This window comes from Myotis daubentonii, chromosome 18 (assembly GCF_963259705.1).
Source record: "Myotis daubentonii chromosome 18, mMyoDau2.1, whole genome shotgun sequence".
NCBI lineage: Eukaryota > Metazoa > Chordata > Mammalia > Chiroptera > Vespertilionidae > Myotis > Myotis daubentonii.
The window spans coordinates 14,730,292-14,745,037 of NC_081857.1; the positions used below are offsets into that span (position 1 = coordinate 14,730,292).

Sequence of the window (14,746 nt, forward strand, 5' to 3'; positions counted from 1 at the left end):
TACACTGGCATAGGTATTATGTTAGCTGCTAGAGATACAGAGTTGAATGAAACAAGATCTCCCCTCACCTCCCCAACCCTTCTAGGCTGTGAAAGAAATACACAGATTTCTGTAAAAAATTCAGTGAAATATCAATGTCATGCCTCACTCTCTTGAGGTTCTTTTCAGCAATAGGTTTCTCTTTACTTGGAAGGCACAAAATATATACTACCAAGAAGAGAAGTTTTAGAAGGAATCTACTCCTTGCAATTACACACTATTGCAAATAAAACTCAAAGAACGCTCCCTCAAGATACATGCTTTCTTTTCCAGTTTTTCATTATTATGAAGGACAAAGATTAGGGGAATGGGTTTGAAGGATGAAAGGTGATGGAGAAGAGTGAAGAAAAGTGATAGGAAGGGGGGAGGGTCAGAGAGCAGCATGTGCGAGCTGGCTAGGTAACTCACTTCACCCCATCCCCACTGACAATGTGCCTATCTCTCTGTTAAAAGTTAAGCAAGAAAAACACTAATTTCTATTATGTCGACCAACAGTACAATGACATGTGTTGTAAGCAGTTAAATGAGTATTGCACAATGAGAAATGATGTGAGCATGAAGTATCAATTAGTTGGCAAAAACTGAAAATTACGGCAGTTTAAGAACATCTTCAAATTTTAAAGGGAGAAGCTTGTTTTAAAAATAAATATATAAGTAAATAAAAATTAAAAAAAAAAGCAAGTCAAACATTGCAAACTAGGGAAAATAAACATAGATAAGGTAAGGATAAGTAGAAAAATAAGTAAAGGTTAGCATGTCACCAAAATATTAAAATGGATCAGATGAGTGGGGAAAATTTTGCCAAGTAGAGTAATCTGAGAGTAGGTAGTACTTTAAAAGAGAAGACAAGGAACTTGGTATTGCCCTGTAAAGAAATGTGAGTCAACACTTTAGGGCAGTGGTCGCCAACCTTTCAGACCTCACAGACCACCAGTGGTCCGCAGACCACCGGGTGGCAACTACTGCTTTAGGGTAAAGAAATTTAAAATGCATTATTGAGCCCTGGAGTGGTGTGCCAAGTGGTTAGAGCATCAGTCCTTGCGTTGAAGAGTTAAAGGTTTGATTCCCTGTGAGAGGCAACCAATCAATGTTTCTCTCTCTCTCCCCCACCTCCTTCCTTCCCTTCCACTCTCTCTAAAAATCAATGGGGAAAATGTCCTTGGGTGAAGATTAACAAAAGAAACAAAACAAAAAAAGGCATTGTCCATTATATTCTTTTTGTGGAGGAAGTTGATCTTGGAATCATAGGTCTTACTAGATTGAAAATTATAGTTAAAAATTCATATTCCAAAATAGAATAATATCGTAGGAAAAACCAATGGTCATTCTTTTATAAAAATACTAGAGGCTGGTGGAGTCCCTTGGCCTGGCTTGCGGGCATCGGGCCAAAACCAGCCTGGTGCACGGATTTGTCCATGGAGTGTCCGGTCTGTCTCGCCCAGTCCTGAGTAGGGTGATCAGGCTGGCTGGCCAGGGAGGGACCATGGGAGGTTGGCCAGCCAGGGAGGGACCGTCAGAGGGCTCCAGGGCATGTCCGGCCCATCTCACCCAGTCCCGATTGGGCCATCTTGCCCACTCCTTATGGGGCCAGCCGGGAGGGCTCCAGGGTGTGTCCAGCCCATCTCGCCCAGTCCCAATCAGCTGGGCCCCAGCAGCAGCTAATCTACCAGTCAGAGCATCTGCCCCCTGGTGGTGAGTGCGCGTCATAGCGACTGGTCAAACGGTTGAATGAACAGTTGGACACTTAGCATATTAGGCTTTTATTATATAGGATTTTGAAAAATTAATTAGTTAATGGGGGAGGGAAGAATAATTTCTAACAAAGCAAAAACAGGAATACTTTTTGGTTGGGAAACCCAAAGAAAAAAATTTCAAGTACAAGTTTAATTATATTATTAACTTAATTAAAAAATATATTTTTTAATTGATTTCAAAGAGGAAGGGAAAGGGAGAGAGACAGAAACATCAATGATGAAAGAAAATCATTGATCGGCTGCCTCCTGCATGCCCCCCCACTAGAGATCAAGCCCGCAGCCTGAGCATGTGCCCTTGAGCAGAATCAAACCTGGGACCCTTCAGTCCGCAGGCTGACGCTTTCTCCACTGAGCCAAACCAGCCAGGGCTAACTTAATTTTTCATACCAAAGTTTAGTTACAATATGTAAGAAGAAAATGTTCAAATTCAATGAATTTCTTCCCAGTTAATTTGCCAAGTCAACGTTGAGAAAACAGGAGGCAGGAGGTAAGTAAACAACAGTCAGAAAATCCAGGTTTCATCACTAGCTATGCGATCTTAGACAAATGCTGGAGAAATTCTTCCTCTATTTTGTTTTGTGTTTTTCTACAATTCCTCTTCTAAAACACTGTTGTGATGATTAGGTTAGATAACATAGTTAAAAGCATTATTTAATGTAAAGTATTATTAGAAATACCTTGCAGATTCTGGATCTAAAATCAGAGCTTCTATTGCATGAGACATCAGTAAACAGCTCTGCTGCTGTCTGGATTAATGTTAAGGTTATACCTAAAAATAAAGAAATCTACTACAGACTTTATATTATTTGAATATTAAATAAGTCAAGGTGAGGATCGTATTTTTAGTGAAGGTAACCATATATTATCGACTCAAATAGTCTGGGGCTTTATTTTTTTTCTTTTAAGGAATATATGGTGTCTGAAATAGTGATTCTCAAATTCTTTATCAGGAAGGATACTTCAAAGAGGGTGAGGGAGGGGGACCAAGCAACAGGCTCTGTGATTCAATCTGGGTTATGTTTGCAACCTGTTTTCCTAGAGGTGGAGAAAGACCACCATTGAGTCACCGCTTATTTAGAAAGCCTGGTTTAGCCGAGACCGGTTTGGCTCAGTGGATGGAGCGTCGGCCTGCGGACTGAAGGGTCCCAGGTTCGATTCCGGTCAGGGGCGTGTACCTGGGTTGCAGGCACATCCCCAGTGGTAGATGTGCAGGAGGCAGCTGATCGATGTTTCTCTCTCATCGATGTTTCTAACTCTCTATCTCTCTCCTTTCCTCTCTGTAAAAAATCAATAAAATATATATATATATAAAAAAAGCCTGGTTTAAGTCAAGAAGTAAAATTATATTGCTTATACTAGATTTCAAAGTAGAAATTATTCATTGTAATAAATTTATAGGCTTATCTAATATATTAGTCAAGCATATCTGAAGTATTTATGTTTAAAAGAATACTTCAAAAGAACAAGATATATTGGGGCAAGTTTAGGATACAGCTCTACATTCCTCAAAGTTGCCGAATCGGCATCAAAAGATGCCTGATAAAGATCCCCATATCGGGAAGCAAGGCTTCGGAATTCTTCCATAGATTGTTTCATCTACAAAGAAGGAAAAATATTAATTAGGATAAACATGCTATCATTATTGTATAAACACAAAAATCAAAACAAACAAAAATATGTAAAAAATACTTCAACTCCTTTTCATTTTCATTCCATTCATTTTCATAAATCTTGTTAAATAAAATTAACAGAAGGCAAATAAAAATACAAATGTGCACAAGATTATGGTAATGTATATCTGATGTATGGAAACAAAAAATTTTGCATTTTTAGCTTCTTTTAAGTTCTACTAAAAAATTAATATAGTTATTGACACCCCAAAGTTTCTTTAAAATTTATGTCCTTTTTCTTTATATAAATATGTAGCATTAAGTGAGATGTCATTAATCACTTTGTCATTCTAATAAGACATCAGTCTATTTTTGGCAAGACAGATGAGTTAATAAGCATTTCATATTGAATGTCCATGAGTCAGACCATTGATTTATAAATTTCAGGATTTTTCATCTCACAACTAACCTCAAAAACTTCTAAAGTGTAAACAAAAACTACACTGAAAATAGGCTGACACGTGCCTGATTAGAGATGCGACCACACCTCTGAAGTTCATTTCCTAAAGTCATGGCGATTGTTGTGGCGATTGCAGGAGGGGGGCTTGTCTTTAGACTGTTACAAGTACAGATAAGTTGAGAGAAGGCTTGCAGAAGGTCAATCCTGAGTTTTACAAATTCACACTGAAAACTTAAAGGATTCAGTGGTGTACTGGCAGCCTGGGGGGAAAAAAAAGATATATTTAAGACAAAATAAATATGGCAGCAAAATGGTGCAATACACAAATTTTAAAGGCAATGATAATGCCCTATTTCCTAAACTGGGATATGTTGTATTTTTTTATATACCCCACATAAAAACATGTAGATGTTATACCTATTCAATAATTAATAAAGAGAAAAATCAAAATAAATTAAAATTCCACCACTGCAGGCGGAATACTAAAATGGCTTGTGAGTCACACCCCCTGGTACCCTGGTATCCACACCATGTGAAATCTCCCCTCTCTGAGTGTGGGTGGAACCTGTAACTTGCTTCTTACTAATGAAATATGGCAAAGGTAATGAATGAATTTTGAGGATGTAATTTAGGTCCCTAATGAAGTAAGTTCATATTACTGAAAAGGGAGATCATTCTGGATGGATTTCCCCAAATCTGGTGAGCCCATGAAAAGGGTGTTGGAGGCGAGCAATTCTCCTGTTGGCCTCAAAGCTTCCACAGGTTCTAGAACTGTGAGGAAATAAACTCTACCAACAACTACATGAGATCAGAAGAGGACCCTAAGCCTCTGTGAGCCTCATTAAGACTGGCCCTGGCTGACACCGTGGTTGGAACTTTGTGACAACATGAGTTAAGCCATACCTAGACTTCTGACTCATGGAAACTGAAACACTAAACAGGTGCTGCTTTAAGCCACTAAATTTGTGGTAACTTGTTACATACCACAGAAAATAAATACAAACACTTTTTACAATTTTTATTCCTGAGAAACAAGGTGAGTCTCTCATTAATCACTGTGTTGGGAAATTAGAAACCCAACATTGCTATCGGATCCCCGTAAGCAGAGAATTTTGAACTTCTCCTGTTTAGTTTGGTTGAAGCAGGTAAAAAGCATAATCCTCATAGATGTACTATCTCAGGTTAGACCACTCATGTGTCAGGGAGTATAAAGGGCAGCCCATGTTCATGTTCTCTCAGTTACAAAGACACACAGCTAGTGTCAGATCCACACTTGCCAAATGAATAGACTACAAATAAATCTTTTTAAAACGGAGCAAGTGCTTATAGTCTGTTGAATAAAAGAACTCCAGTTCACCCTAACCAGTTGCTCAATGAAGGGTCCTGGGTTCAATTCTGGTCAAGGGCACGTGTCCGGGTTGCAAGCTCGATCCCCCGTAGAGGGCATGCAGAAAGCAGCTGAACAATGATTTTCTCTCATCATTGGTGTTTCTATCTCTCTCTCCCTCTCCCTTCCTCTCTAAAATCAATAAAAATATATTTTTAAAATTTTTAAATAGTAATAATTAAAGACAAGAACTCCATTTCAAAAGGAGATGGTCTGAGGTTCAAAAACCTGCTTAGGTCACAATTTGTTAATGGCAGAGTAAAGACTAAGAAAAGTAAAGACAGGGCCTTCTGTCTGTCAACCGAGTACTTTTTTAATTACTGCCAAACCTTATTAAATACACATACCACAAAAGTCATTAAAAGACTATTAAATATACTTATACATATATAATGTCAGATGTTTCAAGGTAGTTAAAATAGGATAATAAAAAGAAAGGGGGGCCATTCTCACACATGTCATCATCACCAAAGGAGAATTAAGAGGACTTACTGTTAAGGATGCAATCCCTTTGTGATAGAATTTTAAAGACTCAGCAATGCAAGAAAGTGCTGAACTGTAATTCTCTTCTTGCAACCCAGTGAGACACTGTTCTGCATGTGAGAACTCCTTCAAACTATTCAGCCAGAAGTAGAAGTGTTCTGAAGCAACCTGAGTCAGCAAACTCTGATAGAGCTCTCTGGCCATGTCATGGTTACCCTAAAAAAAATCATGGCACATGATGAAGTTCTTACAATTGAATTAGCAGTTAAAAGACAAACTGAAATCTTGGATAACCATAACAATCATTCTTTGTATTATATAATTCTTTGAGATTCAGTATTTTCTCAGACAACATATGCTGAGTTGCTTTTATGTAACCTAATGCCCACAGTTCTTTACTAAGACAGTTCCAAAGAGAAAATAAAGGAATTAACTATAACCTGAGTCTAGAATTTCAGTTCCAAATATGGAAAGTATAAATACTTATCACATGTCATTCGGTATGAGCTATTTAGTGGGGGTGGGGGGAAACTCCAGTAAGCTCTATTACGTGACTATCAAGAAAAGTATTGTGCTTGCCTCTGGAAATGACTGGGGGGAAGGGTATTGGTTGGGGGGAGTGTGAATGTCATTTAACTGCTGGGGCCAGGGATGCTAAGTGCCCTGTCGTGCTTGGATGCTTGGGACAGTCGGGTATATAATAAAGAATCCTGTTCTGTCAGTAGTGGTCCTCCTTCCATTTGAGAAACAATGAGAACATGTGCTTCAATCCCCTAGAATAATGCTTTTCCAACTTCGCTTTCTGGACTTAAGGTTTCTATACTATCCAAAGCTCTGTATTTCTTTCCTCTCAAACAAAATTAATGAAAATTGTTGGGCTTTGCATGTGGCTGAGAAGAGAACAGCATACTAAAACTTTCTTGTTTCTACACAAGAATGGTAAGTTCTGAGAGAGAAAGGGAATAAACCATGGTGTATTGACAAAGGGGGACGGGAAATGGTGGGTGGGAGGTGACTGTGGTTATGAAAATATCAAGCGAAATGAAACTGGTACTAACAACCTGCTGCCAGAAAGAGCTCAGGTTTTTGGAATTCACATGGAACTTTCCCATAACATATATGGATCACACATACCATTCTGGATGCCTGTCTGGCAATTCGGTACACAGTCCATCCATTAGAGACGCTTTCAAGCTGCTGCTTAATGACTGCCTTTATTTCAGCAGATAGTGCTTTCTGACTGGCGACAAAAATCACAGTGGCCAAACTCACCTAACATTGAGCAAGAAGACAGACGATGACAAAAATCACGTAATTCTACTCAATGTCACAGATAGCTTTACCCAAAAGGAAGGAAAACTAATGACAGTCCATCAAGTAAGCACAAAACTTGTTCTCCTTTAACATTTACTAATTTTTCACTTTGAAGTTATAGAGCAATTTATTCAGACAATTATTTATAATTCCCATAAATATGGATAAATTATAAAATCACAATGAAATGCTATGCAGCAGTGAAATGAGTAAACTAGAGATACACTTTTCAATATAGATGATTTAAACAAAATAGGAAAAATACAAAAGATTACATGCAGTATGGTAGCATTTATATAAAGTTAAAAATATGCAAAATAATAGTGCATGCTACTTTGTATATATACTATGGTAGTGAATATATAACAAATACACGGGAGTGATAAACACCAAATTCAGGATAGTGGTTACCTCCAGAAGGGAGGTGTACAGGGAAGTATAAATCAACTGTACTGGTAATGTTTTTTTTCTTAAGCTAGGCGATGGATGCAAGGGTTTTCAACATATCATTCTTTACATTTTTTGAATATTATGTTTCATAATTTAAAATGGCTTTAAAGTAATACTAACAAAAAAGGGATAAAGAACATTGGTTGAAAATGCTGCTTCAATAAAAAACAAACTTGGCCAATTGCTTCTTAGTATTCCAAAGCTGATATAAACAAAGGACCATATATATTGTGGTAACTGCATGATGTCATTCCCATGACCACTGCCACTTGGACCTCAGGGTAACCCCTTTCCTGATAGCAAATAATGAACTGGGGTAATCTTTTACAGAATATGCCCTGGAGCAGCAGTCGCCAACCGGTGGTCTGCAGACCGTGAGGTCCGAAAGGTTGGCAAACGCTGCTTTAAGAAAACCTTTGGAGCAGCAGTCGCCAACTGGTGGTCCGCGGACCACTGGTTGTCCGTGAGGTCCGAAGGGTTGGCGACCACTGACCTGGAAGATTAAATATAAAATAGGTTTGAGTAAACAATTTCATTAAGCTTTTCCCACTCCCTAAATTCAGATGACAAGAAACATTATGGAGTGGCCAACTTAAGGCTTATATCTAATTTATGCCTATTTAGCATGTAGCCTACTCTCAGTCTGGTAGAACTTTCAGCTAGACAATATGATCACTTCCATAGCTTCTGTTTTTTAATAAGCACACACCTTTCCCAACTCCAGGATTACACTGAAACCTAAATTGGATCCTAAACAGCTACAGAAATCCTGGGTTGGAAAAGAGGAATCTGTGCTAATCTATGGTTGCTATTATCATCAGGTCTTTAACTTACATTTTTGGAAGTACAAAACAGGGTTTAGTTCATTATTTGCTTCGTATAAAAAAGAAAAATCCATTATCATTTTGTCCTTTGTAATAGAACAAACATATCAAATTGAAGGCTTTGGCTACACTAAGCTGACTTGACAGGGTGTAGGAAGAAAGAACTTTTAGATCTGAACTAAATAGGACTTTCTAAATCAAAAGTAGAAATCGTAAAAAGCTCATGGTTCCAATTCTATTTTGACTTCAGCATTCCCTTGGTCTTAGATAATTAGTTTAACCTGTTGTTTGTTTTGCTTTGTAAGTAAAGTTAACTACTTAAAGTAATTCTCACTAGACCAGATCTTATTCACCATCAAAAGGTGACTCTTTACCAGAAGTTCCTGCTGCTTGTCCGTGGCTGATCGCCCGATAACCTTGTAGAGCTCCATGAGGTCGCCCAGCATTCCGTCGCCCAGCACTGGCAGCTGCATGGCAATAGCGGCCAGGCAATGGCACATAAGGATCCGGGCAGCGTCCTGAGCACTATGCAACTGAGTCAACAGGGTCTCAACCACGGACTGGCTAAGATGGGGTCTGCCCTTGGCCAACTTCACCATACACTTCAGAGCAATCTGCACATTGAAAACAAAATAGGCCACTTACATTTTGAAGGTATTAAGTAAAGCTTTAAAAAAAAAAGAGCTTTGTTTAAGTTACTGGGAAAAATCAAGGAAAAGGTGTTTTTTTGTAGGCATAACATTTTTCTTCATAAGAAACACATGACATAATGGATCCCATGTTAGGATATGCAAAATGTACCATGTTTAATAGCAAATAACAAGTCAGGACTGCACATTAATCACTTATTGCAATCTAAGACTATTAAAAAAATGAGATGAAAATCATAAAAAGCAATGCTGAGAAGGCAAAATATACGCCAAACTGAATGTCATCATTTCTATGCTTTCATTACTTATAAGAAATGCCTCTAAAATGTGGTTTGAAAATTTATCAATGCCATCATCTTCCTATGCTGCTAAACATATAGATTCCTGGGTCCTACCCATCCCAAACTTAGTGGATTAACGGTGTGTGCACATACCGTAGTCAGTGGTTGGCAAACTGCGGCTCGCGAGCCACATGCGGCTCTTTGGCCCCTTGAGTGTGGCTCTTCCACAATATACCATGTGCGGGCGCGCACGTACAGTGCGATTGAAACTTCGTGCCCCGCGCGCAGAAGTCGGTATTTTGTGGAAGAGCCACACTCAAGGGGCCAAAGAGCCGCAGTTTGCTGACCACTGCCCTAGGTGACTCTTAAGCACAATGAAGGGAGAAGAGGCTTCTAATTTTCTCTTATTTCTGAGGTGAAACAAAAACCAACTGGCTGTAGAGCTTCTATTCAGGGCAGTTAGCGGCATCACTAACATTCAGTAATCAAAATTAGAAGCCCAGAAGTCCTCTCACTGTTACAGAGCCAACTAATCACTAAATAAAGTAATTTCCACTTTTGTCAAGTCTCTAACACCTACCTCTTTTTAAAAAAAAAGTTTTTATGCCCTGACCAGTTTGGCTCAGTGGATAGAGCGTCGGCCTGCGGACTGAAGAGTCCCAGGTTCGATTCCGGTCAAGGGCATGTGCCTTGGTTGTGGGCACATCCCCAGTGGGAGGTGTGCAGGAAGCAGCTGTTTCTCTCTCATCGATGTTTTTAACTCTCTATCCCTCTCCCTTCCTCTCTGTAAAAAATTCAATAAAATATGTATTAAAAAAATAATTTTTAAAAAAAGTTTTTAAATTGATTTTTTAGAGAGAGAGGGAGAGAGAAAGAGAAACATTGATGTGAGAGCGAAACACTGATTAGCTGCCTCCTGCATGCTCCCTATTGGGGATCAAGTATGCAAGTCAGGCATGTGCCCTGACTGAGAATCTAACCGGCAACCATGTAAATGTCAGTGTCCTCTAGATGGGATGCTCCTTTAACATGGGAACTGTTCTTGACCATCTATGAGGCTAATGTTTTACTGACATCCACACTTAGAGGAAAAATAATTTGGTTTTCTTCTTTAAAAACACACACACAAACTTTTACATACTGTGGTTTCAAAGGGACTTGGGATGAATCACTTGCGGAACACGGGTTGCTTACTTCCTTTACATGAACACTTCTTGATTATCAGCTTTTACTTAATTGTACTAATATCTTTATACCCTCAAACCATACCTCAGACAAGCTATAAATCTTATATTCTTCAATGTCTACTTAACAGCATTTGCTGCTATTGACCCTGCTTTTCTTATTTTGTACCATCACAAATTACATTTCATGTTTTATTCCAAAAAGAGGAGTCTCATTTCACATTTTAAAAATCTTAAATATATCTAATATAATTTCTATAATTAAGTGAAAGTGAAGTCTTTCATAGTTCCTCACTTTGCTTAAAAGCTAGGGTGTCTATACTCAGGAAATTAATACAAACCTATGTATAAAGAGTTTGGCTGCAGTTAATCAGCTTTTTGTGATCTTATCAGTGTTACCTCAGATTATACATTTCGAAGAGTGCAGGAGCTCTATTTAACTTTGCTTTACACTGTCTGCGACCATTACTAGTATATGTATCTACTACAACTTAATAAATACTGTCAACAATGGCAAACCAGGTCAAAGCTCAGGTTTTTACTTCCTCTATCTTTTGAAACATCAATGGTAAAAATGTCTATTTTGAGAGTGAAGACCAAGGAAAATGTTCCTCTAAGCCAGGAGTTAATAAACTATTGCAGCGATTTTCAACCAGTATGGTGTGGAATTTTTAAAACATGCAATACCTGACTATTTAGTTAGGAACACTGATCTCTTTTCCTTAGATTGTCAAATAAAAAAAAATGATAACAGCCAACAGAAAAATAGCTGTACACTATGAATGAATCAATATTATACCTTTTTTGTGTCAGACTGGCAAAAACTATATTCTTTGGTGTGCTGCAGAATTTTAGTAATTAGTCTGTATGTGTCATTAGATGAAAAAGGTTGAAAATCACTGAACTACTGTCCTGGGGCCAACTCCTGGTCTGTTTTTTTTGGAAATAACACACACCCCTTTTTTGTACATAATGTCCATGGCTCTCTGTTCTACAAAGGTAGAAATGAGTAGTTGGAACAAAGAGTGTATAGAGTGTATAACCTGCAAAATGTATTTACTATCTGACCTTTTATAGAGAGATTGTCAATTCCTAGCTTAGGCAATGAAAATAGCATTATATTAAAATAAGTGATGTTTTCACCTTTAAAGTGGCTTGAGCACCTGGACTATCATCTTGACTACAAAGTACCAGAAGGGATTCCAGGCCAAAAACAGCATCTTGCTCCAGTGCTAATAGGTCTAGAGGAAAAACACTAAGTTTTATAGCAGTCAAGTAGCAAAGATTAAATACACACACACACCCATGAAAAACATCAAGGAAGCTAAGATACAGGAAATACCTCAATAAGCAAAGCTAACCTTCCTGAAAAAGTAATCTGACAATATTTCTGAAATGTAAAGGCTATTTTCAGACTTCTGTATTTTTACTACTTTATAGAAGGTTATAAAAATATGCACATTAAATGAAAAGCTAAAGACACAAAGGCTTAAATAACTCATAACTGAAATACTGTCACCAGATTAGCTGAGGAAAATACTAGGGAAAGCAAACCATGTAGTATGTGTTAAACTTTCTAATCAGATATAAATTATGCAGATACATTTTCATATAGAATGTTATAATTTTCAGCTCCTAATGAAAGCTGAACCACTTATTTATTTATTTATTATTTTTCTGCATCCGATGTACATGACCTTGACTGGGAATCAAACCTGCGACCTGTAGGCCGGCGTTCTAACCACTGAGCACCCGGCCAGGGCACTGAGCCACTTTTAGAAAGTAATGAGGACCCCATATAATCATATTAATGTTTTAAGTTGGACCATAAAGAACAAACCCCTTATATGTCTAATGTAATAGCAGTTTTTCAGCAGTTTTCACTACCTGAGAGCTAAAATTTCTCCGGAGGTTCTAGAAAGTTCTAAATACATTAGCTGACTATATTTAGGTTAATATATGTCAGCTTTAAGAACATATTGCAGTTTTCTATGTTACATGTTAGAAAATAATCATTACTATGCCAAAAATAAAACAGGTTTAAGTATTCAAATCAGAATCAATATAAATAACTTAAAGAAATGTCTCCTGAGTTAGTATAGGGCTTGGCAAAGAGTGTAAAGGCTGGTGAAGGTTAGGGTATTAGAAAAAAAGTCAATACCAGGAACAAGCAGTGAAGGCACTAAGCTTATGATCCTTACTAAAGATTAAAACAAACACTGAAACAGGTGGAATGTCCAAAATGCATTTCCTGTTTTTGAACACCAATCTAAACTTCTCCAAGCCTTTTGGTTAAAAGATATTAGGAATACAATAAAATATATGCATTATTTTCTATGCATGCCTTTCTTAATTATACAAATCAGTTTAATGCTCTAGATACCTAGAAATAAATTCTATGAAAATTTAATTCACATTGCTCTGTTAATTCACTTGCCTCTAGATGAAACTATTTGTTAATTAAGCCTCTTGATAACTTAAGATATTTTTTACTAAATTTTCCAGATTTTTATACAGCTGGACAAATTGCTTTATACCAAGGGTAGTCAGTCATAAGCAGTCCCTATCCACAGAACCATATGTGTAAAGGTAAACAGTGGAAGGAAATAGGAAATAGTCCACACAACCTTTCAATTCCACAATCCCAATTCCAAGGTCCTCATATCTTAAAAACTAATTTGAAGGATTTAGTAGTTTTGAGAAAACTTGCTCTAAGAATCCTTCAGAAGGAGGCAACTAGTAGATCTAAGCACACTGGTTAAAAATAATAAGGGATTAAAAAACCAAACACATACAGAAATCTGCCCACGCTTCAATCCAAAAATGTGTACATATCGGTTCTGATCAAGCTTACCTTTTTCTTGACAAGAGACGGTTATATTAGTCAGGACTCTGACCCCATGAGCTGCAATGCCTCTGTTATTATGGTAACAGCACTCTTGGGCTAATTTGACTAAATCAGAGGATCTGGGGGAAGAACCCACATTTCCTAAACAAGCAGAGAAAAGTAGTACAGGCTTTTATTTCATGTGAACATTACCTAGTCTAGTTACTTATGCCTTTTGTTTAATTGCACATATAACCTGCAATTTAATGAAATTCAATAAAAAGACAAAACATCTAGAACGAAAAATGCTTGATTATTATAACCTGACACAATGCTTACAAAATGTCTTTGGAATTAAAAAATAAAGAAAAAGAAAGTCATCTTGCATCAGATCAGTTTACTATAAAAAAGAATCCTAAGTCAGAATCCCTAGGCTCAAGCCTAGGCTTAAGCACTTCATAAGTATGTGACTGTGAACATATCAAAACATTTTAAGCCACAGTTTCAAAACATACAAACTCCCTTGCATGTGCCTCACTACAGAAGCAATGAGACCTTGTATGGAAAGGCTCTTACAAATTATAAGATGCGATTAATATTCTGTCTTGCAGCTCTTTCAAAGTGTGATGTCAATCAAAAATATTAAATAACTGCAAGCTAAGAAATTGAGATTGGTTGACTTGTGCAGATTGTTGATAAAGAGACTGTGACAATCTCTCCTAGCCCTTGTAGGTGTGCATCATTGCAATATAATCTTCCAATTGCTCACATCAAGAGGTGTTTATTTCTCCACCTATTTGGGCTTGGCCATGTGATTTGCTTTGGCCAATGAGATATTAAAAAAATATGTGTAAGCAAAAAGCTAAAAAGTGCTTGTGTGTTGTTTTGCCTTCTTTCGGCTGCTGCTATAATCCTGAGAACATGATATAACCCAAGCAAGCCTGCTGAGTGTCACAAGGTGCAGAGAACCAAGGTGCCTCAGCTAAAAGCCATTCAACCTCTAGCAGGTGAATGAGGCCATCGTAGACTATCCAGTCTGATCAAGGTTCCAGATGACTGCAGTCGTATGAGTGGGCTAAAGTGAGACCAGCAGAACTGCCCAGCTGAGACCAGTCAAAATTACTGACTTGCAGACGCAGAGCAAATGAGATGGTCATGGCTTTAGGCCACTATGTTTTGAGGTGATCTGTTCTGTAGCAACAGATAACTGATACAGAGCACCTCACAAAATTACTAGAAAGACTGGAAAACTAAGCTTGGAAAAAAGGGGAGGCGAGAGACCAACCAAGATCACAGCCCAAACTATCCATGGAATTAGTTCCAGTGAAGACATTAATGCCACTGTTACTGACATCGATGTCACAGCTTACAATGCTGCCAAAGGTACAAGATATAGCAAACAACCACTGCTACAGTGTACCCTGGAAACCAGATGTTGCTGTGGTCAGTGCTATAACACCAGAATGGATTCTTCCACATCACA

At 37.8% G+C, this 14,746-nt stretch overlaps 1 protein-coding gene across 1 annotated transcript in view; it reads right to left on the reverse strand.

Annotated features, from left to right (window-relative positions):
• Positions 1–14,746, reverse strand: part of INTS7 (integrator complex subunit 7) — a 43,805-nt gene that overhangs the window by 12,509 nt on the left and 16,550 nt on the right. The window contains exons 9-16 of the mRNA XM_059675270.1: positions 13,291–13,425; positions 11,580–11,677; positions 8,696–8,935; positions 6,868–7,005; positions 5,743–5,949; positions 3,929–4,123; positions 3,286–3,389; positions 2,471–2,539 (exon numbers count right to left, since the gene is read on the reverse strand). Coding sequence (XP_059531253.1) covers positions 2,471–2,539; positions 3,286–3,389; positions 3,929–4,123; positions 5,743–5,949; positions 6,868–7,005; positions 8,696–8,935; positions 11,580–11,677; positions 13,291–13,425 — 1,186 coding nt within the window. The remainder of the gene's footprint in view (positions 1–2,470; positions 2,540–3,285; positions 3,390–3,928; positions 4,124–5,742; positions 5,950–6,867; positions 7,006–8,695; positions 8,936–11,579; positions 11,678–13,290; positions 13,426–14,746) is intronic.